Source organism: Capra hircus, chromosome 11 (genome assembly GCF_001704415.2).
Source record: "Capra hircus breed San Clemente chromosome 11, ASM170441v1, whole genome shotgun sequence".
Lineage (NCBI taxonomy): Eukaryota > Metazoa > Chordata > Mammalia > Artiodactyla > Bovidae > Capra > Capra hircus.
The window spans coordinates 28,621,494-28,648,340 of NC_030818.1; the positions used below are offsets into that span (position 1 = coordinate 28,621,494).

At 36.2% G+C, this 26,847-nt stretch overlaps 1 protein-coding gene across 4 annotated transcripts in view; it reads right to left on the reverse strand.

Annotated features, from left to right (window-relative positions):
* PIGF (phosphatidylinositol glycan anchor biosynthesis class F) overlaps positions 1-26,834 on the reverse strand; it is a 30,283-nt gene extending 3,449 nt beyond the window's left edge. Inside the window, exons 1-7 of one of the 4 annotated variants that reach the window (XM_018055192.1) lie at positions 26,509-26,562; positions 24,054-24,302; positions 22,763-22,854; positions 21,010-21,126; positions 19,509-19,589; positions 7,868-7,976; positions 3,378-3,478 (exon numbers count right to left, since the gene is read on the reverse strand). In XM_018055192.1, coding sequence (XP_017910681.1) covers positions 3,404-3,478; positions 7,868-7,976; positions 19,509-19,589; positions 21,010-21,126; positions 22,763-22,854; positions 24,054-24,281 — 702 coding nt within the window. In that variant the 5' untranslated portion in view covers positions 24,282-24,302; positions 26,509-26,562 and the 3' untranslated portion in view covers positions 3,378-3,403. Of the gene's footprint in view, positions 1-3,377; positions 3,479-7,867; positions 7,977-19,508; positions 19,590-21,009; positions 21,127-22,762; positions 22,855-24,053; positions 24,303-26,508; positions 26,563-26,726 lie in introns of those variants that run through there. The other 3 variants (XM_018055193.1, XM_018055191.1, XM_005686565.3) reach the window with 3 other exon arrangements.

Genomic DNA, 26,847 nt, shown 5'->3' on the forward strand with positions numbered 1-26,847 from the left:
AAGTAATCCTTATCTGTAACACAGTCATTTTTAACAAGAGATTTTCTTTACATAAGGGCAAACTTTCCTGATTTCTATCAGCCAAGATAGGGAACGGCACAGAGGTTCCTGGAGGGAGTTGGGATTGGGGAGGGGCGGGAGGCTGCCAGCAAACCAGCTTTCCTCAAACAGTTTGTTACTAACCTTCTTATAACTGCTTTAAAACAATTTAAAAACTATCCTGTGGCAACAGATCATACTGAATTGTCAAACAATCCTAGATTTGTCACGTATTTTCATAGATTTTGAAGTTTTCCATTTAAATGTATCATCTCGCATACAGAGATGTTTCTATTTATGGTTCCTCATACTACAAATAGGATTAAGCACACACACACACACACACACAGACGGTATCGAACAGACAATTCAACTTCGTTGCTATAAACATGTCTCCAAATGATGGCCATCTGAGATGGAGCTATATAATTATCTTGTTTTGTTTAAGGAAAATAGAAAACTCAAAGACATTCATGTAAAAGTCACATGTGTTTATCACCAAAAGACCATCTTTTTATCCAATTTTTTATAAATGTAAAATTTTTTTAAAAATCACTAAAAGAAAATTTTCTGTGCATATCTTTTGCATAACAAAAGATAATATAGTGAAATTGGGTAAAACTACTATAGTTACTGTCAAAAAAAACTTTACAAAAATGAGTAGCTACATCATGTGAAGAAAGTACCCTGCTTTACAGTACTACTATTATCCTTGCTCTAAATCAAATAATTCCTTATTTGTCTCAGCACTTGAAAAAAGTCAGTGTTCGCTTAAAATAATCAGCATTAACAAAGGCCTGATACATAGGATCTTAGTACATGGTACTAGCAATAGGTTATTTTTCTCTTAGAAAGAAAATAATTTCACCCTAATAAGCTTTAAAAAAACTTTTAAAATAATACAGATATGTGTTTTTCTGTTAGAAAAATCATTATTATTGCTGCTTGAAAGACACTTCAAAATTATATAAGCTTATTTCTACCTGAAGACCACACTACATTCTTCTGATCAGGCACTGCTATAAAACTCTTGCTTTATATTTTAGGAAAGTAAAATGTACCAATATACAGAGTTTGAAAGCATGTTCTAAGTAGTAGAGAATAGTATTCTCTATATATGTATGTGTGTATATATATATATATATATATATATATATATATACTGAATCACTTTGCTGTACACCTGGAAGTAACACAACATTGTAAATCAACTATACTTCAAAAAAAAAAAAGTCAACAAAAATATGACCCTAGGCAAGTCGCCTAACCTTTCTGTGCCTTGGTTTCTTATTTGCAAAATGAGGATCACTGTAAAACTCACCTCACAGGGTTACTGTAATGACCAAATGAGGTAATGTCCTATGTGGTACTTACAATCATACCTAAAACAGGTCTGGCACATAGGACAAGTGACCAATCAATGAGTTACAATGGATAATCTTTCAGTTCATATTTTTAAATAGACACATATGAAATAAGTTGTAATTATAATCTACAACACTATCATTCCTCAAATACACCATCTCTAAAGCTATTTTTTAAAGTATTTCTAAAAAACTACACCTACCTATTTATAGTAGACAGAAATTTCTATCATTTTTAAGAGTCTCCATTTGAATGGCTCTATTCATTCAAAACTGTATTGAGAGCCTCTACTATAAACCAAGAATTAAGGGGCAAACTAAGATTTTGGGGGGATAAATTTTAATAACAAACTTTAAAAAATGTGTTGCAATATAATTTTTGGAGAGGTATGTGATGTGAGAGATCTCAAGGGAAAACTGACTTATCTGCAGATCAGAAAACCTAGAAACACTGAGAACAACCCACCACCATTAGGATTACTGACGCTTTCAGATAAAAAACGAAGATAAAACCCAGGCAATTCTAAATTTCACACAAACTACTTTTTAATATGTTTTGTTTATCACCCTTACCATAGATTTACATTTGCATGACTGATAGAATTCATCTTTCAAAACCTACTTACTTTCAAACTTCAGACTGGTTTTAAATGACCATTTACATTTTCCTCTGAATTTGGATTTACTGATGTGTCTTCCAGATGTGCTTAAAGCAGATGCTGCTTGCTGTCTGGTGTAAGAATAAATGAGCAGATGAACCTACTCATCTGGATGCGCTTCTCTGGTTGGTTGCAACTCAGAGCTGGTTGGTTCAGAGCTGGTTGGAACTCTGCCCTGAGCCACGAATTCTCTGCCACTCTCCTGTGACTAAGAACACAGATTTAGGAAGAGCTATTTGTGGAGAGGTCCACAGTCTCCAGGCTGGAACTTCTTGTCAAAGTGACGATATAAGGTGCCTGCCAGGACCATGCACATGAGTTTTCCCTCAGCCAGCACTCTCCTCTATCACATGAAAGTCCTACTAGCGTATCATTTTCAGTATCACTGCCCTACATGAACCCACCTTTTAAATCCCAAACCACTTTCTATCAGTTAAGTATAAGTATTTTTCCCATGCTTGAAGTATGTAACTCACATTCATAGAAATTAATATTTTATTTTGGTTTGTCTAAAACACTGTGTAAGACCTTTAGTAACAGAAACACCAATTAACCTAAAAATATGCACTCTTTCAATAATTAAATCCATAATCTTGGCTTCATCCCTTTCTCTACCATTATTTGCTGTGCTTCATTTAATTTTCCTAATGATCTCCAGCATCAATTTATTAAAGTATTATCTGTGGCACCTGTGACTTTTAATAATGAATATATGTCTCACAGATATTAATTTTTAAACCTGATAAAACCAGAGAAAACAACAAATTTCTAAATACAACAATGCCTCATTTATCTAGTATCTGATGGGAATAAGTACAAATATTTAACAACTTTAAACTGTTTTAAAGACAATCTCCATCCATTTTGCTTTTTAACTTTATAAGAAACAAATACTCTCAGAAGAGATTTGATTATGTGTTCAATTCCATTTTGGAGATAGTAGCACTGGAAGTCCAGAGTTTAAAGGTATTTGTTGGTATTCTAGGTACAAAATCCTCATGTATTAGCTTCAAATACTCTCCTACAAATATATTAAATTTTTTGGTATAACATACACTACCAACTGAGTGGTTGTGGCATTTAAATGAGATTCTCATGTGGGGAAAGAAATACAATATAATAACTACTCGACCTTTTTCAAAAAAATCTAAGCCATGGCCATTGTTAGAGAAGAACAGGGATAAAGAGAATCATGGTGTCCTGGAGCACTGGATTCCAAATCTTCCTCTAATCAGTCAAGAAACGCTGACCAAGATGCATACTCCTCTCCTCACACAGTGGCTCTCTTATGTGTAGAAATCAGGATGAAACCCACCTTGCACTATGGTTACCAGGATCAAGTTACTTGTGCGACAGTGCCAAGCCTCGTGCCTGGTACATAAACAAAGTGATACTGTGTCTTCCTTCTATTGCCATCTGAAATGTCAGATAGGATTGAAAATTAAGTGAAATCCAAATACCCTAAATGCCCAAATACCAGAGAAACAAAAAGATGAGTTAAAAATCCACTCCACCAATTTAAGGACCATTGTGCAGAATGAATAAAACAAGCTGAGGTAATGCACATCCTCCAGAGAATTCAAATAATGAATTGGCAGTTTTGGGGGAATGCTTAGAAAAGACAGTCATAAACCTAAATGCCTATAACATCAGTTAAGCAGTTAACTGTTGGGTTCTGAACTAAGTAATTTAGAATTATATTATTTAATCCTCACTAGCAAGTGTCAGAGCCAGAGTTTGAACCCAGTAATTTGATGTCTCAGCTCTTAAAAATCCTGTTATCTGTCTACCTATTAATAAAATGTGGGTTTAAAAACTTCATGTAAATTTCCTTTGTTTAGAATGACTAACAACAATTCTTAACTTTGTACTAATTTTTTTAATAATGTGAAGTGCTGATTTTTGATAAGTAAAGAATTAAGACATTTTTCAGAAGAAAAGCTGATAACCATATATTCTGAAAACATTTAAAGCATATTAAATCTGAATCAGAATCTAACTCACAATCTGGATCTAAATTATCATTACCAAACAATTAAATTCCAGTCCTGGTAATATTTCTGTTATAACTTATACAGAATATGTACTTTGTACACGCTGAGTAAGAACTCAACAAATACTTACTGATTAGCTATTTTTATGGCAGATGGAAGCATCAAATTATAATGTAAATAGATTTTCCATAGTCAAAAATTTTGTCAGTTACTGCAGCTATAAATTTTCTCTAGGGGTGAAGAAGGCAGTCTGGGTTATGGACAATTCAATGTTTATAATGTAATAATTAAGGCAGGGAAGAGAAGCAAGATGACTTTGAATTACTTTCAAAGAAAACAATAAAGATGACCAACAACATAGTGGGCAGCCATCAACCATATTCTCTTTCACCAAATTCTCTTGCTGCCTCCTAGAAATGGAAGGCTTCCTCCAATTATAAAGATGCCTGTTATCTTTAGTCATTTGTCATTACTTAAAATTATTTAAAATTCCTATTAGTAAATGAAAAAACCTTTTCATTAAGGTTATATATTTCCAATGGGCCTTTCCAGTCACTAAATTTTGAAACAACTTAAAAACTGTAAGTATTCTTGAACTTGCTCAATACAGAACTCACATCATTATATAATCTTATGCTTGGCCTCTGGGCACTTAATACACAGTCAGGTTGAGTACAAAGTAGAAAAATGGAACTAAAATACGTGAAAGTTTTTGTGAGGTGGTTTGTGTGTATGTGTTTTTAAAGAAAGTGTCATTGCGTAACCAGATACTCTTGCTTTTTCAAGTTTACTTATTTTTATTAAACATAAGTAAAATCAGATCACAACCCAGAAAAGCTTGCTTTACCACAAACATATCAAATCTTTACTGGGCTACAAGGAATACAGAACTAAAATCTCTTCCTAATACTATAATATTCAAGTTTAAATGATAAAGTATAGACAGAAGTTTTCTTCTTCTGAAATTCTACTTTAGAAAAATCTCCATTCTGAAGTAATGCCATAATCTTTTATCTGGTTTATTGTTTCTCTGGCAGATTCTGTCAGGATCATGAGCCACACTGAGTGCTTATTGTGTAGTTAGGTTTACAAAGGAAAAAACAAACAGAACAGAAAACTCTGATGCAAATAAAAAGTGAAAAAAAAAAAGACATCATCTCTCTAGTTTATAATTGCTAAGTTAGTAAATAATCACTAAACTGGGGAGGGGCAGGTAATTATTATGTGAATAAAAGATTAATTATACATCACTTCTAACATATCTATCATAATTTTAAAAGATGATAGTGAATACATATCTATCATAATTTTGAAAGATGATAGTAAATAAGTGGCTCATTAACTTGGAATACTCTTAAAATAACCCAATAGTAAAGATTATTAAATAACCAGTAATATTCCAGTCAAATGAAACATTCCTAATGAAGACCAACATTTGTTACATGCTAAATTAGCTAGCTAGAATTTTTTTTAAGTCAATAATTCAAATAGAAAATTTATATTAATTTTAAAAGTCTGATACCATTAATTTGGATCCAGTTCACCTCTTACTGTAAATAAGAATTGAGGTAGAAAAATGGAGTCACTAGCTAGAAGCCTAAACAATCAAAAACGGATAATTGGGTTGTAAATAATTGAAATATTTATTTTCTACACAAACCTAAACCCAGATTTTAGAAAGATGCATCTGCTCCCCATAATTCAACATCTACTCTGCATAGTCTTTTTTGCCTGTCGTTCCCCTCACCTTTGGCTGCACCACATAGTATGTGGGATCTTAGTTTCCTAATCAGGGATCAAACCCATGCCCCCTGCACCAGATGGCAAAGTCTTAACCACTGGACCACCGTCCCTGCATAGTCTTAAGACGATTTATACAGGTGTAAGATGCAAAGCGTCAACTCATTGGAAAAGACTCTGATGCTGAGAAAGATTGAGGGCAGGAGGAGAGGGGGCAACAGAGGATAAGATGGTTGGATGGCATCACCGATTCGATGGACATGAGTTTAGTAAACTCCAGGAGATAGTGAAGGACAAGGAAGCCTGGTGTGCTGTAGTCTATGGAATGGCAAAGACTTGGACACGACTTAGCGACTGAACAACAGCAACAAGATATCAAACTTTTACACTCCAAAATATTCCATCTATATGCAAACTAACAAGCTAATTACACGTTACCTTACTAACTCATAAGCTGATGGCCCATGGTGTGTTATATATTGATACTGTGTATTAGATTTAATTTCATATATCTGAAATAAGGGACTAAGACACAATTTCCCATGTACACTTTTCAGTGATTTTGATTGTCCCCCAATTTAGAAATTGTGACACTATTGAATGAAATTAAGTTTCATAAGATGGTAACTTGAGTACAAGTGAATCTCTATTTCCCAGCAATCACTGAGATGGCCAAGAGAATATAAAAGAAACCTTTATTAATACTATAACCTTGGGAATGGTATCAGTGACACACACATGCCAAACCTCCGGGGACTTCTATAACATATAAGTAGGTGAAGAACTATTACAGGGAAGGGCAAACCTACCAGACTTACTGAATGTAAAACAACAACTCATTTGTTAGGGAGACACAACATCTAATAGAAACCACAAAGAATGGACTTAAAAAGTAGGCAGTTAAGTGCAAGACATACAATCTAGCTCCCTCAATGGCCTTTGGAAAGTGAGACACATATCAGAGACTCACTACCTAGGAATATATTTTAAAGAGAAAACTGGACAAACTAAGAAAAATTTAAGGAGAAAACTGGACAAAACTGCAAGGATGTATGTTTTATGATAATTATGATAATTAATAATAGTAAAAACAAAATAATTTAAATATCCATTCATAAGAAATTAATATATGATTTTACACAAATAATACAGTATTACACCCATGCAACTTGTCGCTGACATGGAATGAGTTCCACAATATACTGTTGAAGTGGAAAGAAACAGATTAAAAATAATATGTGTACTATGAATAGTTATACAAAGAGCTGCAAAGATTGTCACCAAAACACAAATGGGAGCTGCCTCTGGGTGGCTGGATATTTGATAATTTTTACTTATTTTTTATAATTATTAGTACTGCTGAAGTTTTCTAAATAAATGTGTACTGTCTTTGTAATCAAGAGAAAAATTCTCATTTTGGAAAAGAAAGTATATTTATTTTTTAATACTAAACTTGATTTAGGAGAAATTATCTTGATAATTGGAAACATCCATTAAGATACAGATTAAAAGATCTTTATCATAACATTGTTTATAACAGTAAAATAGTAAATTATTAGCAATAACTTAAATGATCAATAGTGAATTTGTTAAATTTTAGAATAACTATATAATGATTTACTACAAAGCCATTAAAAATTACAACAAAGAGGTATTTAGCACTAGCTCAGTGACCTTGGAAAGATCACATGTCCTCTAGGTATCAGTTTTCTCAAATGTAAAATGCAGATAAAAAGAATACTTACGGTGCTTCACCTAGCTTAATAGCTATACCCTATTGTGATAGAAAATGAAAAATCTGATGTTTATAAGTTTCTTCTAATTTCACAAACACTTATTTCAAAATCAGCTTTGCTATATGTTAAAACAGTGCTGGAAGACAGAAACAGGCTAATCTGGATACCTGTAGCACTGAGGCCCCAATAAGTCACCCGGATTACAGTGACAGAGGGAACCAACATACCTACTTAACTGAACAATGAAACAATTTATATATACACTTGTTGGCGTCATCGGTTTTACCCTCACTGTACAAACATTTACTTTGCTGCTTTAAGGAGTTGAAACCAACCTGCCATGGTCTTCCCCAATCCAGTGGAATAGGAAAGGCTCCAAGCCATATTCCTACAAAACTAGAAATTGTAGTGATCTGAAGACTATTCTCCCAAACGGACGTAACTCTGTAAAACACAAATACATAAATCACTGGTAGGATAGATCTCAACTGCTGGGAAATCAAACGAATAGCACACATTAACACCATGCATATGTACGTGTTCTGTCCATTTCAAATAAGCATCTCAAACTGACAAATAAATATTTGCCATGAACCATTAACAATTAATTGGCAAGAAGACATAAGTGGTTTTCAGCTGGAAAAGTAACATATACACATACTGAAAGTCAAACAATACAAAAGAGTATTTGCAATGAATGCTAAGTCCTCCTCTCACCCTTATTATCAACTTTGGTTCCTTTTCCCATAAACGACTATTATCAACTTAGTACATATCCTTCCAGAAATATTTTATACACACAAAACCACACAATTTTGTTTAGAATGATATATGCACATCTGCTTATATGCACACATGTATGTATAAACCCTTCAAAACAAAACTCAAATGTACCATGTCATAAACATGGTTTTGCTGTGCATCTTCCCATTAACAGTTTTACTAGTATCCCACTGTCCCAAGGAAGCATCATTTATTCAACTAGTCCCTTAGGCACATTTCATTTAAGAAAATCAACTCTATTTGGTGGGGAAGGAGTAGAGAATGAGAATAAAATATTACAAAAGATCCAATGCTTTGGCCTACCATTCTTATTTATTAAGTGCACATCTTACAGTGTAAAGGTGGAAAGACATAATTCTGCCTGTCTCTTAGTAAGTCCTGGCTTCAGTCTGCCCCTAATGTGATCACTTAACTGGGTGGAATAAGAATCTCATTACAGTGGAGTAAACCACTCCCCCAAAATGCAGTAACTGGAGTCTAAATATTCAATTGTTTCAAATGCAATGTTTAGCTATTCTGAAGTTTATGAAAAGCAGTTTCTTCCGTTAGTGTGGTAAAGGGGGGAAACATTTGCTTTGTTAGATGACTGCTTTAGAAATAGGCTAATTACTATACACAAAATGTACACTGAATTAAAACCATCCAGAATGACAAGTCAGTCCATAAACCAACTCACCTATCCATCTCATTACTACCTTTCCCTCACCTACACGAGTTAAGAGCTTCAGCCTGTTTCTATTGACAACTGGGGCTGGAAGAAGATTGGAGGCAAGCCCCATACATCCAAATCTGTGTTATTTTTTGGGCTTAATTGTTCTTCTCTATTTTGTGTAACACTTAAAAATAAAAGTCAATATCTTCAACTAACATTCAACAGAACAGAGATCTATTCCAGTCCTAAGAGGTGAAAAAACTGATGAGGTGAATGTAAAGAGAGAATTGTATGATTCAGGCAATTTAAAGGTTTGTCTAAGGTAATTTTTTACTTTATGTTGCTGAGAAATGTTGACTACCTTTCACCAAAACACACACTTCTTGGTATTGCAATGTGTAAAGTGATTTGCCGAGAGATACAAAACTTGAGAGCAGAGTTTACTTTCTGCTAAGAAGAGGTTTACTTTTTTCTTTTTTTTATGAAAGAGGAAGTTCAGCTGAATTTGGAAGAAGGAACAGTATTTGGTCTTGAAGAAATGGAGAAAGAGATATACTATAGGTTAAAAGAATGTAAGTAAAATTGGTTGAGCCCAAGTGGAAGAATGGGTAACAACATTGGAAAAGAAGGTTAGAGTAGGATTTTTTAAAAAAAATAATGGCTTTATTGAGTACAGTTAAAAAAAAAATGCTACAGAAAAACCTTTTCCAGCCATACGATTCACTTAAAGTACACAATTCAGTGTTTTTAGTATATTAACAGAACTGCACAATCATCACCCACAAAACAAAACCCTTTACATTAGCAGTCACTCCCAATTTCCCCTTCCCTCTAGATCACTAATCCACTTTCTGTCTCTATGGATTTGCCTATTCTGAACATGTCATGCAAATGAAATCAATGTGTGGTCTTCTGTGACTGGATTATTTCACTTAGCACAGTTTCCAAGGTTCATCAATTTTGTAGCACATAAAAATGTCATTCTCTTTTATTGCCAAATAATATTTTGTTATACAGATATATCACATTTTATTTTTTACACACATTAGTTGATGGACACCTAGGTTGTTTTGACTTTTTGGCGATTACATCTAAATGCTACTATAAACATTCATGTGTAAGTTTTGTGTGGACATACGTTTTTCTTGGAGATATATTAAGGAACAGACTTGCTGATAACTCTGTGCTTAACCTTCTGAGGGACTGCCAGACTACTGTCCAAAGCAGCTGCTGCTGCTGCTGCTGCTAAGGCGCTTCAGTCGTGTCCGACTCTGTGCGACCCCACAGACAGCAGCCCGCCAGGCTCCCCCGTCCCTGGGATTCTCCAGGCAAGAACACTGGAGTGGGTTGCCATTTCCTTCTCCAATGCATGAGAGTGAAAAGTGAAAGTGAAGTCGCTCAGTCGTGTCCGACTCTTAGCGACCCCATGGACTGCAGCCTTCCAGGATCCCATCAGCAGTGTATGTGGGTTCCGATTTCCAGATCCTTGCCAACATTTGCTACGTAGCCATCTTAGTAGTGGTGGAGTGGTATCTCATTGTGGTAGATTTAGGGTTAGGATTCTATAAAAGCCTTAAAAGTCAAATTTTTTAAGTCAAAAGAAGTCTCTGAAGGCTTTAAATCCAGTCAGCAATATGAGGTAAGTCTAATAAGATCTATGTACATGTCTAACCTAAACTCCAAATTCCTTGGGCCGAGGGGCAAGATCCATGTCGTCACACTTTTTTTTTCACTGTTATAAGCACACTTGTGGTCATCTTATATTTGTTAAAATAAGGGCAAATATCCAAGAGGTTGTCCTCTATTTTGTTTGTTTGATGTATGAAGAGTGTTTACAATCTTACGTACAACAAACGCAGAAAAAAATGGAACCAAGACCTAATCTACAAATTAGAAGAAATCTGTAGCCTACCTTTTTAAAATTAAAAAGCCTGAGGCACAACTGTGTTCCTGCGAGTGCCCTACACCATCTCGTGAATTCCCTTCGCCTCTCTCTGTGCTCCTGGGTCTCCATTTTCCTGAATTTCAAGACTTCTTCCTTCTATTTCCCCCTTTTTTTAAAGTACATCCTTTAACATATTCCTGAGAAAATGTAGGGGGAAAACGGATTTTAGAGATGTTTAAAGTCTGACAGTGACTTTACTATAACTGTTGGCAATCATTTTGTCTCAGAATGTTGAAGGCACTGCTCCAGTGTTTTCTGATTCCTGCTTGAGAAGTTCAGGGCCATCTGGCTCCCAGTTCTCTGTAAGTAACATGTTCTCTATGCCCCACCTTCCCACCATCCTCTCTGGGAGCCTCTAGAATCATCTCTTTATTTCTTGTTATCTAAAATTTCACATTAATATGTCTTGGAGTGGGTCTTTTCATTCATTATGCCAGAAATACACATGGGCTTTCTTAATTTAGACTCTCAGGTTTTTAGTTCTTGAAATTTTCATTTGAAGACTTGCCTTTTGATGCCCAGGTCCCTTAAGAATTTTGTTTTTCTTACTCTTTTGCTGGGGATACTATCATTATGAATTAATTCTCTAATCCTCTTACTTTTTAACTCATTTCCCATATCTTTGCCCTTTTGTTTGACTAAAGGATCTTTTCAACTTTGTCCCTACTTCTGTTGAATTTTTTAATTCCCAAGAAGCCTTCTTCTCTGAATATTCCTTTTGATTACCTCCTGTTCATGTTTATGGATATAAAAATATGTATTTTTTAAAGTTATCTTCTGGTTCTTACACTGCTTTTATTTCCACTGAGTTTCTTTTTTGTTGTTTGCATTTCTGGTTTTCAGCTTAGAAGTCTTCTTCAAATGTCTAGTGTTTCTTCAGTTACCATTCTACTTAAATGTAAAACACTATATATGAAATGTCCAGAAAACGCAAATTTATAGAGACAGAAAGTACTTTAGTGTTTGCCTGGGATGGAGAATAAGGGGGTGGGTGGGAGAGAAGGGTGGGAATGAAAACAACTGTTAACAGGTATTTCTTTTGGGGTGATGAAATGTTCTTAGACTGTGCTGATGGTTACAAAACAGCACCTATACAAAAAACTATCGAGTTATACATTTTATTGCTTTATTTTTTGGCTGTTATGTGGGATCTTAGTTACCCAACCAGGGACTGAACTTCTGTCCTCTGCAGTGGAAGCGCGGAATCTTAACCACCAGACCACCAGGGAAATCCCCTTGAACTGTACGCTTTAAATGGCTGAGTTTTATGGCTTGAAGTTATATCTCAATAATGTGCTTTTTCAAAAGACAACAAAAAAGTGAAACTCTAATCAGCCGGCTGGATGCTCACTGTACACGGGTAGCAAGATTCAACTGATGGGCCTCACTGTCCCAGGAACTGGCTAGGAGCCCTGCCTGTTAAGAGACATCTCCAATGTCAGTATCTATAGGTGTTTTGGTACCAGTTTTCTCAGAGAGAAATCATTTCAGTATTCTGTCTAGATGATATAAGCCTGGCTGTTAGTGTTCTGGGCCCAGAAGATAAAAAGGACTAGGCATAAGACTCATTGCTTAGTATGCAGAATTTTGTTTAAGCCTTCCTGAAGAGGTTGTAGCAACTAGGCTCAGGATCTGGGGGCAGCCAGAGTGGTTGGAGGTGCATCTTTCTCCATCTTCCCTTCACCCACTGTATAACTTCCATTACTATCATATTTATGCAGTATTTATATTCTGTTCTGAACTCCAATTCATTCAATTATTTTCTTGATATAGTAACTCCCTTATATATGCACTCAGTAATTCCTTCATCTGGGGAAACTATCTTCTATCATATCTTTGAATTATTTTTTGCTTTGTATTTTAGGGCTACTAACTTGTCTTAAGTTGATCTCCTTTGTATGTTCTCTATATTTATCATTTCTTCTCTAATTGCTTCATTTTGATTAGCTCAAACCCTTCTTGCTGCTACAACTTGATTTTCTAATTTATCTATGTTTCTAATTTATGATCTAATAGTATGATCTGGATTCTCAATTTATTTCATTAATTTTTCAATTTCCTTCTCCACCTCATTTTCTTTAATTATCTCATATTTGAGCTCTTATTTTATTGCATTAATATCCTTAATAACATTTTTTTCTGTGGTAAACTGTGGGGAGCTTTTTTGTTTTTGTTCCTTGGGTAGTATTGTCTTCCAGGCTGAATTCCTTATCTTCTACATGCCTTTTTCTTCTTCTGTAGTTTGTTTTTAGCCGTTGTCAAACTTGCCTATACTTCATGTGGTCAGGCTGCCCAAACTACCCATTTGCTTGGATAAAATGAATGCATTATTTGAAGCTGCCTTCCCATCTTAACCAACATCAATTCTTCATGTCTTGAAGTTGCATTTTGAGGACTGGATGTTCTTTTCTATCAAATTTTGGGTGACATGAGGCAAAAGGAAAGAATGGAGGCAGAGAGCCAAGGCAAGGGAAATGGTGTCTTTGCAATATAATCAGAAACATTCAGCTGAAATTTAATGAATGGCGGTTCTACAAATTAAAAAAATTTTTTGACCAGGCCTTATGCATCCCATTAGGAATCAGATGAAACTATAGTAGAACAGTCTGCTTCCTAGGTAAAACGCAGTAGGCAGCAGCCCTGGGACTGATAAAGAATATAAACAGCACTGATGGGGATTCAGGAAAACTGGCACTCTGTTGAGGTGAATGTATGTTTGTGTATGTGTGAGTTTTGATGATGATGTGTGTGCTCAGTTGTGTGATGTGAGGTCAGATGTGCTCAGATGACGTGCTACAACTCTTTTGTGACCCCATGGACTGTAGCCCGCCAGCCTCCACTGTCCAAGGAATTTTCCAGGCAAGAACACTGGAGTGGGTTGCCACTTCCTACTCCAGGGGATCTTCCCAACCCAGGTATTGAACCTGGGTCTCCTGCATTGACAGGCAATTCTTTACTATTGAGCCACCTAGGAAGCTATATATATATATGTATATAATAATAAAGTATATACGTGTGTGTGTGTGTATAGATTTCAAGTTAGAATTTTAATTTGGTGATGTCTATCAACTTCTTTTGACCTAGGAATTCTACTCCAGAAATCTGGTATACAGAAATCAGTGTTCAAGTATACAAAATTATATGGTACAAAGATGTTCATAACAACATTATTTATATCATGAAAATTTGATAATAATCCTCAATAGGAAATTAGTTAAATTATGGTACATGGAATACTTATAATGATGATTAGTTACCAACATTCATCTCATCTCTGATGATTAGGCTAATTAAATCATGGTGATTCCATTCTTTCCCAATGATTAGTTTAGGAAGATTTAAGGAGAGAAGAGAAGTTGCTGCCATTTCCCTACCAGCCCAATAAGTGAAAAGCAAAGCATATTATAAAGCAGTGACTAGTATAACCAGTTTTGTTTTTAAATTACATATATTTTTGCATAGATAAAATCTGGAACATAAAATCTGTTAGTAACAGCTATTCTTTATGTAGCATTCTAAGATCTTTAACTTTTGATATTTTTCTATTATTTGAATTTTTGTAATATTCTTTTGCAAAAAACAAAAAGCATAAATTTATTTCTAGTCACTGATTTATAGCAGCACTGACATTGATTTATTTTCATTTTATAAATTTCCATAATAAAGCCATTAGAATTCAATGCTTAATGGCTAATTTCTTCATAGTTAAGTTTTATATATATATATATATATATATATATATATGATTGAGAATAGAATACATAGTGCACTATTCTGCAAACAAACTTAAAAGTGACTAAATATTACAGATCAGTCTTCATGACAGTGAGTTCTAAGTAAATGTCCACACTATTTGACTCCACTGAAATTCATTTAATCAAATCTTAATTGAAATAAATAAACCATTTCAAATGCCTACTATCTATGTTCCAGATACTGTATCAGTTATCTCAGATAGTTAACAATAAATACTATGGCTCAGACAGGCTGTCATCAAAACAGTCCTTATTTAGATGGAGTTGATCTTTTTAACTGTTGATCTCTATCTAAAAAAAAAGAGGCACTAAACAACTCCTCCTAGTGGCTAAAGATATTTACAGAAGTCTTATAAACTTTCCCCTTCCCCCACTGAATAAAGATTAAAACCAATGCCTCTTTGCTACTAAGTTTTTGTACCCACATTAAGACTAAATTACCTAATTTTAATATATATAAAAACTGGTGATTCACCATCCTTTCACTTTTAATGTCCACAGTGGTTTTTTTCGATATAAAGTCCATTTCAACACAAAGATGGCAAAAAGAGGCCTACTGTTTTCACTACAAAAATAGGGCTTATAGGCTGTCTTTACCTTGGCAAGATAATCATAGATTCAGGAACGTATTCAGAAATTAAATTTTTTCATTTCATGAAAAGTGATCAGATTCTGAAACATTCAAATAAAAGCATAAAATAAACTGATAAAAGAAAAAGCAAACTTGAATGAGAAATATAGGATGAAGATAGTCAAATTATTATTTTCCTTTATAAGGAAGTCAACAAATGGAAAAAAAAAGGCACCACAATAATTACAACACCAAAGCAACAAATTGAAGTAAACTAGTACAAATTGAGTATATTCAGTAATAAAGTATACCAAAAAGAAGTTGCTAGAATTTTTTAGGAAACCAAATGACTTTTCTATCTTCAAGCCTCTTTAAAATAGCATTCTTAAAAAAAAAAAAAAACCTTACAATAACTTTACATGACTTTAAGAAAAAGTCTTGTTAAAACAGTGTCAGTTAATTACATATTCAATCTGAACAGTGTCAGAACTTGCCCTTTATTCTTGGGATGCATCTCTTACATAGTTCTCAAATTCAGAGCTTTAGTGTCTTCAGTCTTTATTTGATTATCATCTACTTAGTGTTAAACATGCAAAAAAATACACTAAAAATTAGGATATAATGACATTTCACTTAAAATAGTACAAAATATTGACTCAATACTGAACAAGATGTCAGCCCAATTCAAAACTGAGCTATTCATACTGAACACCTGAATTAGTTATATTTCAAAAATAATACAAGGGCCAACTTTAAATAAGCAAAAAAAAAGAAAAAACACTCTACTATTCTACTAATGTTTTGTATACAAAACATAGGATGAATGATAAAAACTTAAAGTTCTAAAATCTTCAATCAGTCCTTTAAGGTATTTTAAATACTTTCAGTGAATTAGAACTATAGCATAAGTACTTCAAATCAGAACTTTAATTTCTGTTGAAAAGGATTACTGGATAGGAAGAAACGTATTATTCATATGTTCTATATAACCTCTTTAAATTATAATAACATTATTTTAAATTAAAGTTGTGACTCAATATAAAAATGTTAATATATTCAAATAATTTCAAAATAACACACAAGTCATTGTTTTTCTTGGGTATTTCACACTACCATTGCAGAATCACCAGATCTTTGAATTTTTAAAAATTTTGCATTAAAGTGAACATTTAAGGCTAACTCTAACATTAAACAAGTTACTGTATCAGATTATTTCCTACCTCATTCAAAATTGGACATGTGACATATTTATACTAAATCCCTGAAGTGTGATAAAAGTGATAGGGAAGTGATAGGAGGAAACTGAAATATCACTAATGTATGGTAGAGACATGAAGACTTAAGCTCCCCACGACAAAGTTCAAATCAACTTCACGTTAAATATACTGTAAAAACCCTTCCTCCTTCCCTGTGGTTGTCTATGCTCAGCACTCCTTGGTCTGTTACCTAAACCAAGAAAAGTCCCAAGACAAACAGCAGTCAGGATTGGGAGTATGAAGTATAAAAATGTCTCCTGACAATTGTTAATCCAGGTGACAAACATTTCTTGAGCACTTACTATTTCATAATCTCACTCAATTCTCAGAGTGGGAGGGGCAATACAGGGGCAGGGAATTAAGAGGTATAAACTATCATGTATAAAATAAGCTACAAGGATATATTGTACAACACGGGGAATACAACCAATATTTTATAATAACTGCAAATGGAGTATAACCTTTAAAAATTGTGAATCACTATACTGTACACTTGTAACATATAACATATAATACAACTATACTTCAAAAAAATTAATTATCAAAAGAAAGAGGCTCAGAAAATGTCTATATAATAAGTTCATGATAAATTACTATGAGAAACTAAGAATGGTTACTCTGTTTCCCTTCAGTTTTAAAGTTTGACTTTTTCTAATTTTAAAATATTAGGAATTTATATATATTTGGTCAGTTCTGCTATAATGCTTGCTTTGAAAATTTGAATTTATTCCAATTTGATTGATATATTAAAGAACAATAGGAGTGATTCTGTCTGTGAGAAAGAGTGAACACAAAAACTGCACCCAGTTGAACTGAGCAGCGTATGAATACAAAAAACATGCACACCCCTCAAATATCCAGCAGCTAACCAAGACAGTGTTGTACTGGCATCAGGGTATACATTAACGCAATAAGAGCTCAAAGTCCAGAAATGGAATCATGCGCTTATTGTCAACTGATTTTCAACAGAGGTGCCAAGATCACTCAGAGGGATAAATGGCTTTTCAACAAATGAGGCTAGGATGACTGGGAAGCCACGTGCAAAGAATAAAGTGGGAGACCCTTATTTCACACCATACATAAAAACTAACACAAAATGGATCAAAGACCCAAATTTAAGAATCAAAATTAGAAAGCTCTTAGAAAGAAACACAGGAGAAAATCGTCAACACCTTGGATTTGGCCATGGATTCTTAGATATGACTCTAAAAGTACAAGCAACCAAGGAAAAAAATAAATTAGATTTCATCAAAATTAAAACCTTTGTGTTTCAAAGAACACTATCATGGAAGTGAAAAAACAACAGACAGAAAGAGAGTAAATAATATTTGCAAATCATATATCTGATAAAGGACTTGTATCCAGAATATATAAAGAACTCTTACAACTTAATAATAAAACCATAAAAAACTCAATTGAAAAATGAGCAAAGGATCTAAGATATTTCTTCAAGGAAAACATTTAACAGCCAATAGGAACAGGAAAAGATGCTTGACTTCACTAGTCAAAAGGGAAATACAAATAAAAAACACAAAGAGATAAAACTTCACACCCATAAGGATAATTAAAAAGTCAAATACTAACAACTGTTGGTGAGGATGTAGGGGGATTGGAGCCCTCACACACTACTATGGACATATAAAATGGAACAGCCACATTGAAAAAGTCTGGCAGTTGTTCAAATGATTAAATCTGGAGTTACCATATGACCCAACAACTCCACTCCTCGGCATATACTCAAGTAAAATAAAAACATTTATCCATATGTGTTACTTATCTTGATCTTGGAATCACTCTGCAATGTATATCAAATCACTTTAAATATGTATAATTTTATATCATCAATTATTCCTCGGTAAAGTTTAAAAACATAAAATAAAAAACTGTTTCATATTTAAAAGTATACCCACACAAAAACCTGCACACAGACTCCTTCAGCAACTTTTTCAGAATAGCAAAAAGTGAAAACTCAGATGTCTATCAGCTGATGAATGGATAAACAAAATGTGGTACATATGCATCCTTATTATTCAACCACAGAAAGGAATAGAGTACTAACACACGCTACAGCTGGCTTCCCAGGAGGTTCAGTGGTAAAGAATCGCCAGCCAAGCAGGAGACAGGGTTTCGAACATGGGTAGGGAAGATCCCCTGGAGGAGGATTCGGCAACCTGCTCCAGAATTCTTGTCTGGGAAATCCCCTGGACAGAGCAGCCTGGCAGGCTAGAGTCCATGGGGTTGCAAAGGAGTCAGACATGACTTAACAACATGCTACAACGTGGATAAGCCTCAGAAACATCATGATACATGAAAAAGCCAATCACAAAAGATCACATATTATATGATTCCATTGTTATGAAATGTCCGAAACAGGCAAATCTACAGACAGTAAATAGATTAGTGGTTGCTTAGGGCTTATTCAGTTGCTAAGTCTCTGCAACCCATGCTGTATCCCACCAGGCTTCTCTGTCCACGGAATTTCCCAGGCAAGAATACTGGAGTGGGTTGCCATTTCCTTCTCCAGGGTGCTTACGGCTAGGGGAGAGGAATAAGGGAATTATAGCCAAAGGACACAGTTTCTTTTTTAGGTGATGAAAATATTCAAAACTGACATATCTGTTGCACACATCTGTGAATACATTAAAAATCACTGAATTGGACACTATATAGGTGACATATATGGTGTCTGAATTATATCTCCATACTGTTTAAAAATACCCCGTCTCCCAGCTGTCTCAGTTCCCCTCAGGTATCTGAGCCACACCGTCCACCATCTGCCTTAATTTTTTAACAACCCTCCTTACAAGAGGCAACTCCTCCCACATCTACTTGAGACACGGGTTCAACCCCAGGACTGGGAAGATCCCCTGGAGGAGGATATGGCAACCCACTCCAGTATTCTTGCCTGGAGAATCCCCATGGACAGAGAAGCCTGGTGGGCTACAGTCCACAGCATCACAAAGAGTCGGGCACAACTGAACACGCGTGCACATGCTCTTCTGAATACTGAATACCTTTTATGATGTGTTACTGACGAAGTTTCTGAGTGCTGCGCCTCAGTCCCATTTTCTTCACAAGTTCTGTGTTTCTTCCTGCTTAGTTTTGTATAAGGCAAGGATTTTTAGCTATGCATATGCCATCATACAGTAGAACTGACTGTACAATCAGATAACAATATCACCCTACATGCAACATCAGTGCTATCATCAGAAACCAAAATCAAAGCTGAATAAATCATCAATCCAAACCAAGAAGATTTCAACTGATTTTCACTGTTTAAAAATTTCAAACTAAAATGCTACAAGAAATCAATGCTATTTGGAATAATATGGTAATGATGTGGGAAAAGGTATTCAAAACAAACTGTTTTGTTTTCTAGAGACTTTATGAACACTAGAAGATGGTCCTGAAGGGAAACAAATAGTATGCATTTCAAAAGGAAAAAGTCAGTAATGTATGGAGTCTAGCTACATGGCAAGTATCTGCTCTACTTGGGCAGTTCTCTTCCAAATCACACAAAAATACCACGTTCATTTCAGTTTCTATGATTTCACTCATTCCTCTAGCACGGAGTGTCTCCCCTTTCCCCTTAGTCTCACCAAATCTCTTACTCCTGATCCAGGTCTTTCATAGATCATCCCCAGTACAGCTCACTCTTCAGGGATCTCCCCTGCTACCGAGTTCCTAAAACTTTACTGTTTACATAAATTTACTCTTATGGTTTTGCTCATCTCATCCCTGGCGCTTGAATATCGAAGCCCCTCAGGGAGAGAATCAGCTGATTCAGACTCCACAAACTCTGCACAAACTCTAAACAGAGTTAAAGGCTCAAGAAGTTTCTGCTGCTGGATGATAAACAGGACAAAATCATGGGTGCTAACTAACTTCTAGTTTCCTTAGCTATGACTCAACCATTTCTGATATAAGTAATTTCAATGCTTTTTAAGAAGCTAAAATTTTAACTTAGTGATGCTAAAAATACATACAGCACTAAGGGAATAAAATCCTGTAAAACCTGCACTTTGATGTCTCACTACAAAAGAGGGTGAATAAGAAACTATGGTTGTTAACACTAAACATTTTTTGCTAATGAACGCCAATTCTACATAATAAGATGTATGGAAGCAATTTTATCTGCAGCAATTTTATCACAGTGACAAAGTGTCCCCAAGGAGTGTTTTCAAAGTTTTCTTTCGGTAACAGTTTTCTTTTTCACACAAAAGACTAAATGAAATTCTACCATACAGGGGAAAAAAAAAAAAAAAGCAGAGCTGCTCATGCTGAAGTGGAGGGAGAGGCCTATGGTTCTGCCTGCTCGGGTGCCCCTCAAGGGCACACAACCCTCCCTGGGTCCCAGTCCCCAGCGGCAGCGGGCCTAGAAGGCATCTCTGGGAACCATCCAGGGCTGAGAAACAGTTGCCCTGAATAGAAAAGGACCTCGTTAAGTTTTTTAATACTAACTAGTTAGTTTTTTTAATAGTTCAAACATCTCTAGAATATAAAATTAAAACTTACCCATTCCTACTGAAAATTCTTAGCCAGGCTTTGAGGTTTGGTCCTAACAAACATAAACAAGGCACGGTAGTGAAAGTGGACAAAATAACCGCAAGTGAAAATGTCTCCAATGCCAACCTAGAAAAAAGAAAACCTTCACTAACTTTTTAAGAAGTGTTAAACGTGCGTGGACACATTTTGTGTCATTTTTATTAAAACAGATTTAATAATATAAACTTATTGTCTTACGAAAATGATGACTATAAAAAATGTTACTAATGAAATGCAAACTATAAAAAACAATCTACCAGATACGTGGCTCGAACTATAGAGCTCAGAAGTGTTAAATGCCCTATGACACTGAAACTGTCCATTGCAAGAAAACCCACTTCTAGATCATTAACTTTTTCCTCAATAGTCTCGGGAACTTTCTATGCAACCAGTGGTTCAATTCAGCTTATACTGGAACCATACGAAGAACTAGTAAACTAGTTTCTGACTAAGGCCTGAGAATTTGCATTTTGATAGAATGCTGACGTTGTTGGTTTTAGAGCCACACTTGGAGAACCACTGCTCCAGACATCCACTCTACTCTAAATGGACTAGACAGAAGACTGCCGTTTCCTGTTACAAAGGTCTTGTCCCCCTCTAGAAAATAACTGCCTATTAATTTATTGTGTGTACATATAACCAGATACACACACAAAAATATATACACACACAGCTATGTGTGTGTATGTGTATTACATCACTCATTTCATATGATCATTTATCACTGCTAAGCTGAACTTTCTTCAACTACCGTGTGCGTTAAGACATATTCATGAATCTGCCTTTCCCTAATTAAAAATTTTTCGGTTTAGAAAAGGTATTCAATCAAATTTTACCTTTCAACGATAAACATTAGCTTATTATGTAATTAAAGACAGCAAGCTGCTGCTGCTGCTAAATCGCTTCAGTCGTGTCCAACTCTGTGCGACCCCATAGATGGCAGCCCACCAGGCTCCCCTGTCCCTGGGATTCTCCAGGCAAGAACACTGGAGTGGGTTGCCATTTCCTTCTCCAATGCATGAAAGTGAAGAGGAAAAGTGAAGTCGCTCAGTCATGTCCGACTCTGTGTGACCCCACAGACGGCAGCCCACCAAGCTCCCCTGTCCCTGGGATTCTCCAGGTAAGAACACTGGAGTGGGTTGCCACTGCCTTCTCCAATGCATGAAAGTGAAGTCACTCAGTCATGTCTGACTCTTAGCGACCCCATGGACTGCAGCCTACCAGCCTCCTCCATTCATGGGATTTTCCAGGCAAGAGTACTGGAGCGGGGTGCCACTGCCTTCTCCAATACAGCAATCTACTGACTTTTAAGAAGACAAAGTTTTTGAGCAGTTTAGAATCACATTTACTAGGAACTGATATGCTGTTTATAACTAATTTATATGTATCATTATAATCAGTTTCCTTAGACGTTCTAAGGAATTATGATTACCAGTATCATACACTTACTAGTATATGACAATTTCTCATGTACCTCCCTCCTCAGGCAACTGGGTAACAGAAGGCTAGGTAATAGGAGCATTTAGTAAATTAAATTATTTCACTGTCTTTAAAAAATAAATAAATAACCCTGGCAAAGAAGGGCAACGATGTCAGTATCCTTCCGTGATCCATTAACTGAACACACCATTTTATTTCTCTAATCACCAACAGAATCAGCATTTGGTTTTACCAATGACTGTTTTAAAACATAATTGGCTTAAGGTACACATTTCAGACTTACTCTATTAGCGGTGCTCCATACAGAACAAAAATTACGTGAAAGAAGAAACAAGACGTAAGAAAGTAGATACAGCATTTCAAAAATCTGGTTACCTAAAAAAAGAAATGAACAACGTAAAGAATCAAGAGTGCCTGAAGGACAGCAGATACTTTGAATTTTATCTACAAATACAACTTGGTCCCACATTGAGTGGTACAGGGGACTCTTCTTTGGATTTGCTCCTGAAGTCAGATCACATATGCTTTGCACAACACTTTTAAAAAGCTTAAAAGACAAGAATCGACCTTCATATTCCACACACCTAACCAAAAGCAGAGTCAGAAAACATTTTTGTTCCTCTGCTATGTACTGAATTATGCTGTTAAGCAGTATTTATGAAATATTTACCAATAAGAGTGCTAGGATACACAAAAAACAGTCCTTATTGTGTGATAATGTTACACGTGAAATATTTACAGAAAATAACAACTATAATAAATCTTTTTCATTTTAAAACAAAATTCCTAGAAAAACTGGACAAAAAATTACAATATTAAATAATTCCCCAAATCATATTTATGTTACTATAAAAAAGACCTGCATGTTTGAAAATCAGTGTGTGGGACCTACTTGACTTCAAGAAGATCTAACGGTAAAACACACACTGAGCTTCTTATATCAAAAGGCAGTAAACATGTGTTAAATTACCTAATAGCACACATATAGTACTGAATAATGTTCAGTGAGGACTTTCCAAATAATAGTCGTGTTACACTGTAATAAATATTTCAGAAAATAGATTCCAATATCTGAAACTTCAACTACTATTTAGTCAAGGAAGGCCACGTTTGAAACAAGAGCAACCAAGGTGGTTTATTTTAGAATGGCTAAAAAACTCATTGTGTCTTTCAGAAATGCAAAAGATGCACGAAAATAAACTGAAATGTCTTATAAGGTTTAAAGGTGCAATTGCTACATGTTTTTATCTTCATCATGTTTTATGATGACATAAAACATGACTATAGTTTGGGAACGCATGTAAGAATTAAGATTTTAAAATTAAAAAAAAAATTAAAAAAAAAACATGACTATATAGGTTCACAGTGTTATGATATCCAATGAACTCATGGCAAGAATCTATCAAACATTATGGACAATCTTTCAGCAAGTAATACACTACTGACTTGGGGGAAAATATCAGCTTCTTTATTCACTGTAAATAGACTAATAAGTGCTTGACTAATACTTTATCCTTCCAGTAAAAGAGAAATTACCTACATGTAAAAATAATTTATCAAGAAATAAGCCTTACCTTGTATGATAATGAACTTCTTTTAGAAGACACATTTGGTTTCATTACTAAATACAATACTAAATTGACGGCAGTTGCAGAAACAGAACAGATGTATAACCATGTCAAGTGTGTCTCCAATATTGAGAAGTTCTCCAAGAAGAATGATGGAATGAAGACGCTTAGGATAATTGAAAATATGCATAAAAGATGGGTATACAGTAGTTTCTTGATGTCAGTATCTTTCATGGTGTTTTCTTGAGTGGCTATCTAATGAAAAACAAATTAAGAAAAGAACATAGACAATAATGACTTTTTGCATTGTCCTAAATGCTTCGACATCTAAAAATAAGCCATGAACCAAAGTCAGTTTTCTATGGGCAAAAATGTCTAAGTGCTAGAGTACAATGGCACCCCACTCCAGCACTGCTGCCTGGAAAACCCCATGGGCGGAGGAGCCTGGTGGGCCGCAGTCCATGGGGTCGCTACGAGTCAGACACGACTGAGCGACTTCACTTTCACTTTTCACTTTCATGCATTGGAGAAGGAAACAGCAACCCACTCCAGTGTTCTTGCCTGGAGAATCCCAGGGACGGGGGAGCCTGGTGGGCTGCCGTCTACGGGGTCGCACAGAGTCGGGCACGACTGCAGCGACTCAGCGGCAGCAGCAGCAGCTAGAGAACAGGGAGATGCACGCGTGGAAACATGCATGTGGAGTAACATGGTTCAGACTGTTCTCACAGCCTAAAAAAGGACACGTTAACCACTTTCTTACATATTTGTGTTTAGTTTCTACAACATGGTCATGTGCTAGGACTATTTAAGCAATCCATTGTATTTTTCCTTTCCTTTTTTTCTTTGCCAAAATCAGAGGTGAAAACAAAGGACATAGGTTAATAACTTGCCCTTTTGGAATTATAAGCTATGCATTCTAGGAACCCCATAATACACTTTGGGTGGACTGTTGGCATTTTTTACGATTATGGACCTTTGTCTAACATCACAGTAGTTCACATTCTCTAGCAAATGCCAAGTAACACCAGGCACACACTGGAATACTCAAATGGTGGCCAGTGTTATCAAGAGCCTTCAAAGAACATTATGCTAAACTAGGAATCCCGGCGCTGCAAAAATACCAAAATGGCAATGTCCGTTACAGATGCCAGATTCCAACCAAAAGCAGGGTATGAATGAAAGGAAGAAAAATATTTACTTTCTTTCTATAAAACACATATTTGATGTACGTACATATTTACAAATTACCTAACAGAGAGCTTATACATGGTATGGACTGATGTTAAGTAAGGAGTTAATTATTAAAGTAATAGTCCACAGGTTACACTGTGGTGAACAGTCCAGAAAAACTTCTACATACATACATATAGATATGGACCATGTGCTCATTCACGCAGTCGAGTCCCATTCTTTGCGACCCCCACAGACTGTGGCCTGCCAGGCTCCTCTGTCCAAGGGATTGTTCCGGTCAGAATCGAACTCAGGTCTCCTGAGTTTCCTGCTTTGCAGGCACTGTGGAGGAGGAAATGGTAACCCACTCCAGTATTCTTGCCCATAAAATCCCATGGATAGAAGAGCATGGCGGGCTATAGTCCACAGGTTTGCAGAGAGTCAAACAGGACCGAGTGACTGAGCACTCTACCTACCACTGAGCCACCAAGGAAGCCTATATATATAAACACACACATATATATATGCATATGTATACATTTTATAGACACACACACAGGGCACCCACTAGGGCAAAAGGGCGAATCCACACCTTATCCCAACATTCTCATTAATTCACACTATACTTTTCAAAGGCAAATATTAATACTTTACTGATAAGGAAACAGGCTAAAAGAGATTAAGAAATACTCCAAGGTCTCAAGCTCTCAAGTGCTAAAGCCATTTCAAAACCTAGCCTCGCTGATATATACACGCCAAGGGGTCGAGAAGAGAATGAATGGCAAGAAAGGAAACGTTTCTCAAGGGTGCTATGCTCAGCTGAGGGCCGGGGAGGGAAATCTAGAATATATTCTCTCAATAGACAACCCTTCAGATATTTTTCTGGGCCACCCTCAGAATCCCAACTGACCAAGCAGATCTGGACCTAAGACTGAGCAGTACCCAAACTCAGATGGCTGGCGGAATGAGTGAATGAACAGAGTTGGTCCAGTGCTGCCCTTCTCAGAAACCAGCCCTGTGTCAGGTCCTGGCCAGCCAAGGACGACTCTGGTCAGGTGCCCTCTCAGGTGGCCAGGAACCCGGCATCCGCAGTCAGACCTGACCCGGGCCATCAAGCCTTGCAGAGGTAGAGAAGGCCCTTCTGAGCGACTCCTAGAGGAGCCTTGGCGGGACATTAACCTGCAGCTTCATCCCAAATTGTATTGCTCTGGACTCTGCCTAAGCCTGCCTCAACCGACCGGAGTGTGGGCAGCAAGGGACAAGCTGAGAAGCATAATCAAAGAATACAGACGTGGAGACCAACACAAACGGAGGTACAGACACAGAAAGACGTATCTGAAAGAGGCCAGTCCATCAGGGCAACCCTTGGGTAACGCCGGAAGGGCGGCGCTCGAGGGGCAAGCAGGCGCCAATTGGCCGGGGACAGAGATTTCCGGCCAGATGGGCAGTTGGCGAAAGTGGCTTGCAGCCTCGGGAGGCTCGCATGCGGGGGCGTTCGGCTGGGCTTACCTATCTCTCCCGCCCGCCAAACGGAAGCGAGGGTTACTACCTCCCACCATCAGTTGCCACTCACTGCCCTGAGCCTCGCGCAGGCGCAGCCTGTGGGGCGGTGACCCAAGGCCTCACAGCC